The sequence below is a fragment of the Candida metapsilosis genome, assembly GCF_017655625.1.
Source record: "Candida metapsilosis strain BP57 chromosome Unknown scaffold2, whole genome shotgun sequence".
NCBI lineage: Eukaryota > Fungi > Ascomycota > Pichiomycetes > Serinales > Debaryomycetaceae > Lodderomyces > Lodderomyces metapsilosis.
The window spans coordinates 463,715-476,288 of NW_027138160.1; the positions used below are offsets into that span (position 1 = coordinate 463,715).

The following is a 12,574-nucleotide window of genomic DNA, read 5'->3' on the forward strand; positions in this document are numbered from 1 at the left end:
ATTTGTGTCTATACATCTTTTACATAAAAAGACCAAATTCTTTTTAAAATTTAAAAACGTGCTCCTTGGTGTAACCCAAATCAGCTAAGGCTCCAGTAACTTCACCTTGGTCAGATGGAGACTTCTTGTTACCCGAGATAGCGTCATACAAACCTGGAGGACCACAAACGTAAATCTTTGTATCTGGGCCTGGCTTGTCCAAGTTCTTTTGCAAGAAATCCTTAGAAATGAAACCTTCTACACCATCGAAATCTTGCCCCTTCTTGTCATTGACAAAATAAGTGATCTTGACTTGATCTTTGTTCTTTTGAGCAATTTCATCAAGTCTGTCCTTAATCAAAATATCATCTGGGGAAAGGTTACCGTAAAACAATTGAACCTTGGTTTTGTCTTCTGGGTTTGTAGTAATGGCATGTAACAATTGGTACAATGGGGTAATACCTGAACCACCACCAATCAAAGCAATAGATTTGAATTGGTTTGGTTCCCACTTCCACTTGACAAATGGTCCTTTAAATGACAAAGTGTCACCCTCTTTTAAATCATGAATATGGCTTGACATCTTACCTTCGTCGTATTTCTTGATAACAAACTCAATATCACCCTTTTGATTGACATCTGAGACTGGTGTGTATGGTCTAATGACATTGTTACCCTTTGGTGTAACAAACTTGGTCATCAACATGGAAGCAACAACCAAACCGGAGACATCTTCTTTATCCTTCAAGTTGAAAACCAAATGCTTGGTGTTGTGGTTCAATTGCTCAGCTTTCTTCAAAGTCAAGTCAATCCATTCATCACCACCAGTAAAAGTCTTTCCAGTTTCATTTCTAATGAATGATTGTGTTGAATAGTGGTAAGCAAGGCCAAGGGACGCAGTGGCGCCAATAAATGGCACAACGTATCTTGGAGCAAGAAATCTAGTCATAGCAGTAGACATTATATGCAATTGAGTTTGTTGAATAAATGTAAACTAAATTTTTTTTTGTATAAAATTAATTAACCGCCAATTCAATTGGATGAGGAGTTTGACAGATTTATATAATTTCAAAAGAGAGAGAGAGAGAGAGAGAGAGAGCAAAATTAAAGTGAACAAAAATAACCACAGTAGTAAATATATATTGTGGGTTTTTGTAAACATTAATAATTGGCTTATTAATTTTCTTAAATAACGTCATAATACATTTCAGTATTTATACTTTATGATTCAATTGGTCTCAAATATCAAAGTGGAGAGAACTAAACTCTCGGGAAAGTAATCTACCGGAAGTGTCTTCCCATGCCGTTGATTTATGTTGCCACAGTTAAAACTTTTTTGAGGGGTGAGTTGGTAGCATCTACACTATGATTGCTTTCTATGGAGAGAGAAAAAGGAGATCTTGACGACATTCTTACGACATTTTGTTACTGTGTCCCTTTTTTTTTGCGGGCGCTACGGACTTTCACAAAAATAAAGCAAAAACAACCTCCGATATTTTGGTTGCTATAAATCATCATCCACGTATAAAGGCCACACTTTAACACTCAATTGAAATTATAACCACCGCCACCTCTTTCTACTACCAAAAATGCTGCTTCGTACTAAGTCACATAAGGAATTGATTAGTTTATCACGTCAACTCATTCAACCACTTCTCCCAAACTTCCATAAAGGCCAAGCAGGAAGAGTATGCATCATTGGTGGAAATGAAGACTATACAGGAGCTCCCTTCTTTTCCAGTCACTCAGCTGCATTAGCTGGTGCTGATTTGTCTCATGTTATTTGTGAAAAGCAAGCAGCACCGATAATAAAGTCATACTCACCAGATTTAATGATTCATCCATACTTGCTAGATTTGGAAAATCCAGGATTGAAGTTGAAAGATGGAGAGTTGGAGGATTTGAAGAAAATGTCTATCGAGCAAGTGTTGAATGAAACTAATGTGCTTACGAAAATCATTGATGATGTTATTTTACCCAAAATTCAACTGTTGTTGACGAGAATGGATATTATTGTTGTGGGTCCTGGCTTTGGTCGTGATCCGCTAATGTTGAAATCTTTGGTTAGGATAATTGAGGAGATTAAAGTCTTGAACAAGCCAATCATATTAGATGCTGACTCCTTGTATCTTTTATCAATTGACCCCAAATTGATTACAAATTACTCAAAGGCAATCATCACGCCAAACATTGTTGAGTTTCAGCGAATTGCAAAAAAGTTTGACGTTGAAATTGACCTCTCTGAGGACTACTCAGAAGCAGCATTGATTGAGCAAACTCAAAAAGTATCTTCAAAGTTGGGCAACGTATTGATCTATCGTAAAGGTGAAGTTGATATAATTGCCAATTCAAAAAATGTTGTGCTCAACAGTTCCTCAGGGTCTAATAAAAGAGTAGGCGGACAAGGCGATACCCTTACCGGTGCAATTGCAACATTGGTGAACTGGTCAAACCATTACTTGGATAGCTACTGGGACAATCAGGTTGACTTGGATACAAATGAGGCTCATATCCTTGCTTGTTATTCTGCTGGTACATTGGTAAGAACAGCGGGACAAAAGGCATTTAAAAAGTATGGCAGATCAATGCAAACATCAAACATTCATGAGTTTTTGCATGAAGCTTTCCTTGAATTATTTGATGATAGTTTATTTAGATTTGGTAGTAATATGTAAATCAATGGAAATCCCCGGAGTCACGTGTAATCCTCGGTTAAAAGTGAAAAGTGGAAAAAGGTGGGGGCGAGCAAGAGAAGAAAAAAACAAATTTGATTGTTTTCTAATCAGACCATATACTCGTATCAACTTATACATATTATCAAAGATGGATGCAGCCAGTTGTGGACCATCAAGCGCCTTACAAAACTTAAACAAACATACCCAAAGGGATACTTCTTTGCAGCATCAAAGGTTAGGTAATGTACCTCAACAGCAAGGTGTTCATCAATTCCGTCAAGGATACGGGGTAGATCAGCAGTTGAACCAAGAGTTTCAGAGGTTTAATAGTGGTGGTCCAGGTCATGATTTTGCAACTATGTTTATGGAACAGAATAGGCCTCAGTTTCAGCCGCAGCACCGTGCTCCACAACCCCAACAACAGCAACAACAGGGTTGGGTGAATGACTTTTCGAGCTTGAGTATTGAACAGAGGTCGCAGCCACAGGTTAATAACTGGCTGAAACAGTTTATTCAAAATGGACCACAGCAGCAACAGCAGCAACAGCAGCAACCGCAGCAACCGCAACAGTTTAATCAACCACAGTACCAACAACCGATGATGATGCATGGTCAACTTCCAAATTATCAAATGGGAACGTTTCAAAATAGGTTAAACATGAATGCAGTTAATGCTACTCCTCAGTTTGCGCAACAAACAGAACATCAGCAAGTGCACAAGTTGGAGACGCAGCATCATGAAATTTTGGAAAATGAGTTTGATCGTATTGAAAAAGAGTTAGCTCAGGAGTCAAGTGAGGCAAACTTGACGGAATCTGTCGATAAAGCTCTAGAGGATCATGACAGAGACTTGTTTGCAGAAACTGCACGATCGGTTGAGAATTCCATGAACCAGTTGAATACAGATGATGCAGCCATGGCTGAAAAGTTTAAAAACTCGGAGTTTTTAAACTTGATGCACTCTATTGCCAATAAAGAGACAGTGTTAGAGAACAATGAATTGAAATCACAAGAAAATGCTACATCAGAGACAATGGCCCAAGAAGGGGACAGTAATACACGAAACGCAGACTATATTCAACCAATGTATCAACCAGGTCAACAAATGAATCAAATCAATTCAGCGCAATTCAATACTGATGATTTTTCAGATGAGACAATCCCCAACCATCCTTTCCCACCGCAAGCAATACCACAAAAGCAAAAGAAGACTTTACAAAGGCAAGAAGAACCAGAGACACGTAATCAACTACCTGATCCACTTGCACATATTAATGAACAATTGGTAGGTGTTACTGATCCATTAACTGCAGCAAGAATTATAAGTGGTGGACAAGTGAAGAGTAGAGATTGGGAAGATGAAGATGATGATTGGTTAACTGAGGATGTGATGTGGAGAAAGGGACAAGTTGTAGGTGGACAAAGAGATGAAAGGTTTGGCAAACATGGTGACAAGAATGTGCGTTTTGCTCATGAATAGGTTAGAGATTGTATTTATTAAGTAGGAATGGTTTTTTTTTATGGTTTAATCTTTAAGCTCTTTCTCGCTCTCTTTCTCACGTGAATCTTTTTAACCTCAGACGAGTTCTAAATTTCAAGGGAAACGACAATAGTCCGAAAAACTTCACAAAAGTGAGAGCTTAAGAAACACAAAGTTTACAATGTTGGGTAACCAATTGACTAGCGGGAGCTTAACTTGACACGTCACTGGTTAGTGTAAACCAGCTCATGTGACGTAATATGCTTGATATGTTGATGTAGGTAAGAAAAGTGTACCAACTATAAATTGGCACCAAAAAAAAAAAAAAGAAATGAAAATGGGTATCAAGGTTAATCCGAGTAGAAGCTTAATTACATCTAACTCTAAAAAGTTTTTCCTAGATTGGCTAGTTTTAAAACGTTACTGATGCAATTCTAGAATCTGATGTCTTTTAAATCGGTTATAGAAGGATCGGTACATTTGCATAAACTATCTGCTTTTAGTAAGGATCTTATTGCATAGAATGGTGATTACATCATAGAGCATATGGAATCAGTTTTGTGTGCTTTAGAAATTGATAAAAACGATTTCGTTTCTTTTTTTTTTTACTCACGTGAGAACTATAGAAAAAAAGGAAAAAGAAGAAGATAATCTGATTTGGTCCAGACAAGACCAGTCGTCAATTTCGGTTGCTTGAGTTGTTTCATGAGAGATCTCTTCAACAAGTAAGGAAAAGTCTCATAGAATATGTGCAAATGGAAGATTTAGATAAAAGAAAATGTCTCACCTAAATCTTTGTGTCTTTGTCTGTCCGTTGTTTATATCTATTCCTGTATATAGTAGATTTAGTTACATAAAAAAAAGAAAAGAAATACCTGCATATAAAAAAAAGAAATTTATACCTTATACTATATACTGATGCTGTACAGTGAAGAGTAAAAAAAAGAAACTTAGTCCAGGTAAGTAAGTTACTAGAAGTAGAAGAGATGCCGATGACATATAGACATTATGCAGTAGAGCTTACATATACACAACTAGTGTATTTTGTATGTGTACTGTAGTAAAAAAAAGAACAATTGATATTAAAAGGAGAAGAAGGAAAAGAGGAGATTAAAAAACTCATCACAAAAATGGGAATAATAATAACTAATAATAATAGTATATACTATATGATATTTTAGACGCCTAATTATTCGGAGTTTTGGTATATGATGATATCATCTCTAAACTCAATTGCTCAGGAAAAAAAACTTTTCTTCATATATAAATACAATCAACTTTTCCCACATCTAACCCAATTGAAAAAAAACATATCAATTACTCTTTATACAATTACAAATATATAAAATTTACTCCACAATGACTACTTCACTTCCATACAAAATTGAAAAACCATTCAAAGTAGCAATCATCGGTTCTGGTAACTGGGGAACTGCAGTTGCAAAATTAGTTGCTGAAAACACTGCTGAAAAGCCAGAAATTTTCGAAAAGGATGTTCAAATGTGGGTATTTCAAGAAGATATCGATGGTAGAAAATTGACTGATATCATAAATCAAGATCATGAAAATGTCAAATATTTACCAGATATTAAATTGCCAACCAATTTGATTGCTAATCCTGATGTCGTTGACACGGTTAAAGATGCTGACTTGTTGGTGTTTAACATTCCACATCAATTCCTTGGTAGAGTCAATAAACAATTGAAAGGACACGTCAAACCTACTGCAAGAGCCATTTCTTGTTTGAAAGGATTGGAAGTTGACCCAGATGGTTGCAAATTACTCTCTACTTCAGTCACTGATGATTTAGGTATCTACTGTGGTGTCTTGTCCGGTGCTAATATCGCTACTGAAGTTGCTAAAGGTAATTGGTCAGAAACATCAGTTGCTTACACCGTACCCAATGATTTCAGAGGTGAAGGTAAAGATATTGATGAATACGTCTTGAAGGAAGTTTTCCATAGACCTTATTTCCACGTTAGAGTTATACAAGATGTTGTTGGTGCCTCAATTGCTGGTGCATTGAAGAATGTCGTTGCTTGTGCAGTTGGTTTCGTTATCGGTGCTGGTTGGGGTGACAATGCCAAAGCTGCAATTATGAGAATTGGTATTAGAGAAATTATCCATTTTGCTTCATATTGGCAAAAATTCGGTATTAAAGGATTATCAGCACCAAACCCAACTACATTCACTGAAGAAAGTGCTGGTGTTGCTGATTTGATAACAACTTGTGCTGGTGGTAGAAATGTTAAAGTGGCAAGATATATGGTTGAAAACAATGTCGATGCTTGGGAAGCTGAAAAGATTGTTTTGAAAGGACAAAGTTCTCAAGGTATTATTACTGCTAAAGAAGTTCATGAATTATTGGAACATTTCAAATTACAAGATGAATTCCCATTGCTTGAAGCTACTTATAAGATTATCTACGAAGGTGGTAAAGTAGATGATTATCCAGATATTTTGAACAGTGATTAGAGGCACACTAGACTATATAATTATAACTTGTATATTAGATCAATAAAGACACTACTGGTAGAATCAGAAAAGTTAAGTTTGAGGTACCATAGATTATGTGGCAGTTACCTTCTCTCCATATACACTTCCATCCCAGCAATACTTTTCAAAACAGCGATTACACTGATCAGTTTGATCAAGACCTAACCTCTCTTGTTCCCTTCTGATTACTGCACACCCCACACAAGCTCTCCACTCCGTATCTAATGTACCATTAACCATCGATGCAACTTCAAAGCCATTAGTAATCATGCCATTTCTATCAGATAAACTATACAGTAATTTGAATGTAGAAGTATTGGATGGAAATGAATAAGGTTTATTAGCAATGTAGATAACCAAAGGCACGTCATAAACATTTGTAGTCAAACTAGTTAAATTATCAGCATTGCAGCCGAAAAATGTTGGTTTACTAGTAAGATTCAACTTGAGAAATGTCTCCTGACCAGGTACGTAAGGAAATGGAGTATTCTCCCCAGCAAGGGAAAATTGACGTTCATACGTCTTTATCAAACTCGTACCATCTGGTAACGCCAAATTATCTGCTGAATTATCAAATGCAAAGACAACACTCACATTCCTTTTCAAAAGGGGCACTAGGGGAACATTTTGACCATCCTCACCACCATCTACCAAGTATAGCGTCTTTGAAGATTCAATTGGTGTTTGTGGGTGATGGCTCTTGTAAAATGCATTGGGATTGTACTTTGCTACATCAATGTTGGATTTCACTATAGGGTCAATAATAGTCTCATTGATTAGATCTTTTAAGAAATCCGGTAACGTAGTATTATCAATTGACAAAATGATTGCATTGAACAAGGAGGAGGAAGTTCCAATGAAAAATCCAACATTATCGAACCCATTGATACAACTTGAATTTTTTGGATACCCATTATCCAACAATGTTCCAATTGATTTCGTCTTCACAAACGAATTCAAATATGGGGATTCACTCCCCACTTCAAATGGAGTAAATGAAAAGACAGTACTGTTTAGATTTATAATTGTAGTGTCGGGTACTCGCCCCACTGCTACCAATATAGGGAACGGGGCATAATGGTTGCGAAAATTTGTTTCATTCATAACATCACTAAATCGATACCCAGCTCCATAATTCTTCTTATTTGTCCAAAACTGATAGCTTAGAGCTCGTCCCCAAACGTCAGTGATACTCACACTAAAACCAGCTTCTTGTTTGGCTCTCACTTGCTCTCCGATATCAATCCACATTAATATTTGATCAACGATATTATCATCAAAATAATTCAAGATTGAATTTGTAGTTTGCCATAAGGTATTCTGTCCAATAAGCTCATCAATGCTAATTAAATTGCTACTCACTATTGAACCAACTAACCATGCACCACCAGATAATCCAGAAATATAACTACTCGATTGTAAGATCCCACCAAGACCTGCTCCGTGGGAAACGTGTATTCTTTCATCTAATGCTGCATATTCTCCTGCTCCTGTTAACAAAGCACGATAACCTCCTCCAGAAAATGCAATACCAATAGTAGGATCAGCTTTCGCCAAGAAGGAATCCACGCCAAATTCATTCAGCATGGTGGAGTGCAAGTACTTTGCCAAGTTCTTCTTAGCTATTGGGTATCTTGATCCCATGTAAGCAAGCTCATTTTCATTGAGTCCAGTGGAGGCAGGTCTAGTAAGTTTTCCACCTGGGCACTTGACTTTCACCGGGGCATATCCATCAGATGCAGTTACGACACTGTTAGCATAGCTTAAGAATAATATGACACCAAGTAACATCTTTCAACCAATGACAGAGGCTTTCATGCAATTGTGTTGGTATATTTTTGCAACACATTTTACACACAGGAAATTATGTAAAAAGTTGTTGCCTTCTAGGTAACTTTGAAACTTGGCACTTTACATGTAACTTTTTCTTAACAATCGCTAGAATCAAGAGAAGGACCCTCAACAATCTACTTGGAATTGCAATCGGGCCGTTTATACCATTACCAAGAAGTTACTAAACCGCATGAAAATTTTCATATCTAGAGACCTACGTTTCGTTATCCATTGTCCCTAAATTACATTGCATACATGAGTCATAGCCCACCACGGCGTTTGGAACTGTAACTAATTCATTATCAGTTCATTGAGTGTATACACACGTTTGGTATGGGCCCATTTAAAGCGGATAATGAGTCAAACGCGGAAATAAGCGATGCATGAATACTAAAAAAAAAACGTGTTTTACCCCCACTTTTGCGTGTACCTCATGCATATTGACCTAATAACGGCCTTATAATGACATTGCCCATCATGGATCATTGTTTTCAGGTGCCAAGTGAGCTAACCCGTCGCGCTTTTTTTCCCATCTATCGAAGGGCACGTGTTTTGACACGTTGGTCACAAAATGCAGTGCGTGCGTAACAATAGAGGTGGTTGCGAAAACAATGAAACAATGTATCGGCTACTCGGTAAATAATGGAACAAATCGAAAGACAACTAAACGCGTGTTTCCCCGTTGGTAATTACAATAGGGTTTGCATTTTTCAAATAACGCGTTTTCGAGGAGGTTTGATACACGAACAACTGCTTTATTGTTTATCATGTTTACATTTTTCAGATCAAGATGCCATTACTTTTGGAAAGCGGGTACCACGTTCTTGAAATAGATGCAATGCGCTCTAAAGAAGCTGACGTTTAGGCAGCATATATAATGATTTGCAATTCCTCAGTTTACTCTCCCAATCCAGTTTCCTCAACTCAACAACCATGTTCTTATTAGTGCTACTTTCGCTTATTGATATAATTGTCGCTGATTCCTCCCATGGGTATGCCCCAATCGCAGTTAAATGTCCAAGTGGCCAACTCACTCGGTCATCGCTTTCAGGAATTAACCCAGACGAAAAGAACTACGTCGACACCAGATACACAAACGTTGCCAAACCAAGTTTGAAATCATTTCTCTCGGGTGCTAATTTGACTGATTTTGATATTGACTCGTTCCTTGATCAAGCTAACCCTACTATTGGTATTACTTTTTCAGGTGGTGGCTACAGAGCACAGCTTAGTGGTGCTGGTCAATATGCTGCATTAGACTCTAGATCCCATGTTGTCAATGGTAAAGGTTTAGGTGGAATATTACAATCTGCTAGTTACATTTCTGGTCTTTCTGGTGGATCATGGTTGCTTGGATCATTGGTGAGTAACAATTTAATTTCAATTGATAACTTGATTGATCAAAACTCATTATGGCAATTACAGAATTCATTGTTGACTAATGGAGGTGATATACTCAATAACTTGGATTATTGGACCCTGATTAGTGATGAAGTGGAGGGAAAGCACCGAGCAGGTTTTGGTGTATCAATTACTGATATTTACAGCAGAGCATTGAGTTATCAGTTACTTACCAACTCTCCAGATAATGGTGCAGGGACTAAGTTTAGTGATGCAATGGATCAAAATAGCTTTAAAAACTTTGAAGCACCATATCCTATTCTTGTTTCACTTGGAAGAGAGCCTGGAAGTGCCGTCATTAATTTAAACAGTACGGTTATTTCCCTTACACCTTACGAAGTTGGTAGTGAGGACCCTTCACTAGAGGCATTTGTGCAGACAAAGTATCTTGGAACCCAGTTGGATAATGGATACTCAAACAATTACACTTGTGTCAATGGGTATGATAATGCTGGGTTTTTCATGGGTACGTCATCATCAGTGTTCAACAGTGTAGCACTCAAGTTGGATACAGCTAAACTTCCAGAATTTTTGAAAAAATTGGTCAACGGTGTCCTTGTTGAACCATTTGAGAGATTAAACGTTGATGTAGCTCACTACAATCCTAACCCATTCTACAAGAGTCGTGATGCAAAGACTTCAATTGAAAAAAGTCCAAGTTTGTACTTGGTTGATGGTGGTGAAGATGGTCAAAATGTTCCCTTGGTACCTTTGCTTCGTCGTAACTTGAGTGCCATTTTTGCTTATGACAACTCAAATGATTACTTAACTTGGCCAGATGGAAGCAGTTTGATCAAAACGTACGAACGTCAATTCTCACCACAAGGTAAAGGAGCTCCATTCCCATACGTTCCAGATCAAAAGACATTTAGGAACTTGAATTTAACATCAAAGCCAACATTCTTTGGTTGTGATGCAAAGAATTTATCATCCTTGACTTCGGATATCTTTGATGTGCCTTTGGTCATCTATACAGCTAACCGTCCATACACTTATTGGTCAAACACTTCAACATTCAGGTTAGAGTACTCATTAGAGGAGCGTAACAATATGATTTCCAATGGATTTGCAGCAGCAACACGATTGAATGGAACTTTAGATGAAGAGTGGGATGCTTGTGTTGGATGTGCTGTGATCAGACGTGAGCAGGAAAGATTGGGAATTGAACAGAGTGAACAATGCAAACAATGTTTTGAAAGGTACTGTTGGGATGGTACTATCTATGAAGGAGAGCCAATTGGGGACAATTTCGACGATAATGGATTAACTTTGGAGGCTACTCACTACAATTCAGAAAATGTGCCAGGTTTTGATAAAACTGGGTTCAATCTTAAACGTGACGAGATGGTGATTGCTAATGGGCAGCTTGTTGAGTATTAATGTAGTTTACAGTTTATAATTCACAGGATTTTAATTCACAGCTTCACATTTTAACGTTAATTTGTTTCACCGTATGTCTGGCAACTGTCTATTTTAATTGTATATATCTAGTCTCTATGCAGATGCTTCTTTGCTTGACCAGCGGAATCTTGATTCTTTTTACTATTCTGGCTCTTGTGACTACTCTGCGAGCGAGCATCACTATCTTGAGCCAGATTTTCATCTTGATCCTCACCCTCCTCCTCCTCCTCATCATCATCATCATCAATTAAGAAATTATCTGTGTCAAAATCATTAGAGTTCAATTCAATTTCATTGTGACTGCCCATTTCCAACTCATCGGCAAAGTTTCCAAAAACCAACACATCATCGTGAATGACCCCTCTTTGGTGGAAACTTGCTAGTTTCTGTTGCATCTTGACATAGATCAAATATGTGGCTAATGATGCAGCACCAGCAGTGATTATGATACTAATTACATCAACAAGCTTTGTCATGCCGGATGTTTTCTCACTTCCCAATTCTTTCAACTTGCTACCAACAAACAAATGTATAAATAATTTTGGTGATGTAATGAATGTGGCAAGAAAGTATGTTAAAAGTGGTAATTCTGGCACCGCTGCCAAAGCTCCATTTGACAACGAGTAAGGCAAAGGACAGAGTCGTATTAAGCACAACAAAAATAACGAACTATCATCATGTAGTACTTCAGCAAAAGCTCTAAACTTCTCATTGTATTGCACCAATCTTGTAGCTTGGTTTTGTAAAAGGTATCGAAATACAAGAAATGATGCGGTACATCCACATACTGAAGCGAATGCCAATAATGGCCATCCTTGTGGGAAGCCATACACCATCCCTGTCAACAAACTCAACGCGGTAAACCCAATCAATGGTGGGAAACTCACTGTAAACACCAAGGCAAATATTATTACACTTCCATATTTTAGATCATGCCATTTGTCGGATAGGTTAATCAATTGGTTTATCAAATATGAATGGAAGATTATAAAGAAGATACCTGCTATGCTGAGGAATATACATCCTATTACGACAAGGAATTTCTTTAGTGGTGATTGTACGGAAAACCATTCTTTTAATTGATTTAACAAGTGTACTGATAAGGCTACTTTGTCTGCCAAAAACTGTCGTATGGATGTACTTGTATTTGGAAACTGCTGATTCTGAGGTTGCTGCTGGTCATTGTTTGACAACTGGGGCATGGTGGTGTTGATGGCAAGGCAATTAAGATGTGTAAAGCTGAGTCTTTTCAATTTTATATTTCACGAGCGCGAAGCCGATGATTATCGCGTGTCCTTATTGTACTATA

General features: G+C 37.5%; 7 protein-coding genes across 7 annotated transcripts; 4 read left to right on the top strand and 3 right to left on the bottom strand. All coding sequences in view use genetic code 12, as the record gives it.

Moving 5' to 3' along the window:
- Nucleotides 1-43: 43 nt before the first annotated feature.
- Nucleotides 44-940, bottom strand: MCR1 (cytochrome-b5 reductase; the record flags this gene model as incomplete). The annotated part of the gene is made up of 1 exon (XM_067690483.1): nucleotides 44-940. The coding sequence occupies one exon, from the start codon at nucleotides 938-940 to the stop codon at nucleotides 44-46; it is 897 nt and encodes a 298-aa protein (XP_067548944.1).
- Nucleotides 941-1,568: 628 nt separating this feature from the next.
- I9W82_001709 (NADHX dehydratase) lies at nucleotides 1,569-2,654 on the top strand (the record flags this gene model as incomplete). Its single annotated transcript, XM_067690484.1, has 1 exon — nucleotides 1,569-2,654. One exon carries the CDS (start codon nucleotides 1,569-1,571, stop codon nucleotides 2,652-2,654), a length of 1,086 nt encoding a protein of 361 aa, XP_067548945.1.
- A 148-nt stretch (nucleotides 2,655-2,802) lies between these two features.
- I9W82_001710 (uncharacterized protein) lies at nucleotides 2,803-4,134 on the top strand (the record flags this gene model as incomplete). Its single annotated transcript, XM_067690486.1, has 1 exon — nucleotides 2,803-4,134. The coding sequence occupies one exon, from the start codon at nucleotides 2,803-2,805 to the stop codon at nucleotides 4,132-4,134; it is 1,332 nt and encodes a 443-aa protein (XP_067548946.1).
- Nucleotides 4,135-5,493: 1,359 nt separating this feature from the next.
- On the top strand, nucleotides 5,494-6,609 carry GPD2 (Gpd2p; the record flags this gene model as incomplete). Its single annotated transcript, XM_067690487.1, has 1 exon — nucleotides 5,494-6,609. The coding sequence occupies one exon, from the start codon at nucleotides 5,494-5,496 to the stop codon at nucleotides 6,607-6,609; it is 1,116 nt and encodes a 371-aa protein (XP_067548947.1).
- Nucleotides 6,610-6,702: 93 nt separating this feature from the next.
- I9W82_001712 (PLB2) lies at nucleotides 6,703-8,421 on the bottom strand (the record flags this gene model as incomplete). The annotated part of the gene is made up of 1 exon (XM_067690488.1): nucleotides 6,703-8,421. One exon carries the CDS (start codon nucleotides 8,419-8,421, stop codon nucleotides 6,703-6,705), a length of 1,719 nt encoding a protein of 572 aa, XP_067548948.1.
- Nucleotides 8,422-9,396: 975 nt separating this feature from the next.
- Nucleotides 9,397-11,244, top strand: I9W82_001713 (PLB2; the record flags this gene model as incomplete). Its single annotated transcript, XM_067690489.1, has 1 exon — nucleotides 9,397-11,244. One exon carries the CDS (start codon nucleotides 9,397-9,399, stop codon nucleotides 11,242-11,244), a length of 1,848 nt encoding a protein of 615 aa, XP_067548949.1.
- Nucleotides 11,245-11,351: 107 nt separating this feature from the next.
- Nucleotides 11,352-12,467, bottom strand: I9W82_001714 (uncharacterized protein; the record flags this gene model as incomplete). The annotated part of the gene is made up of 1 exon (XM_067690490.1): nucleotides 11,352-12,467. The coding sequence occupies one exon, from the start codon at nucleotides 12,465-12,467 to the stop codon at nucleotides 11,352-11,354; it is 1,116 nt and encodes a 371-aa protein (XP_067548950.1).
- Between the last annotated feature and the right edge of the window lie 107 nt (nucleotides 12,468-12,574).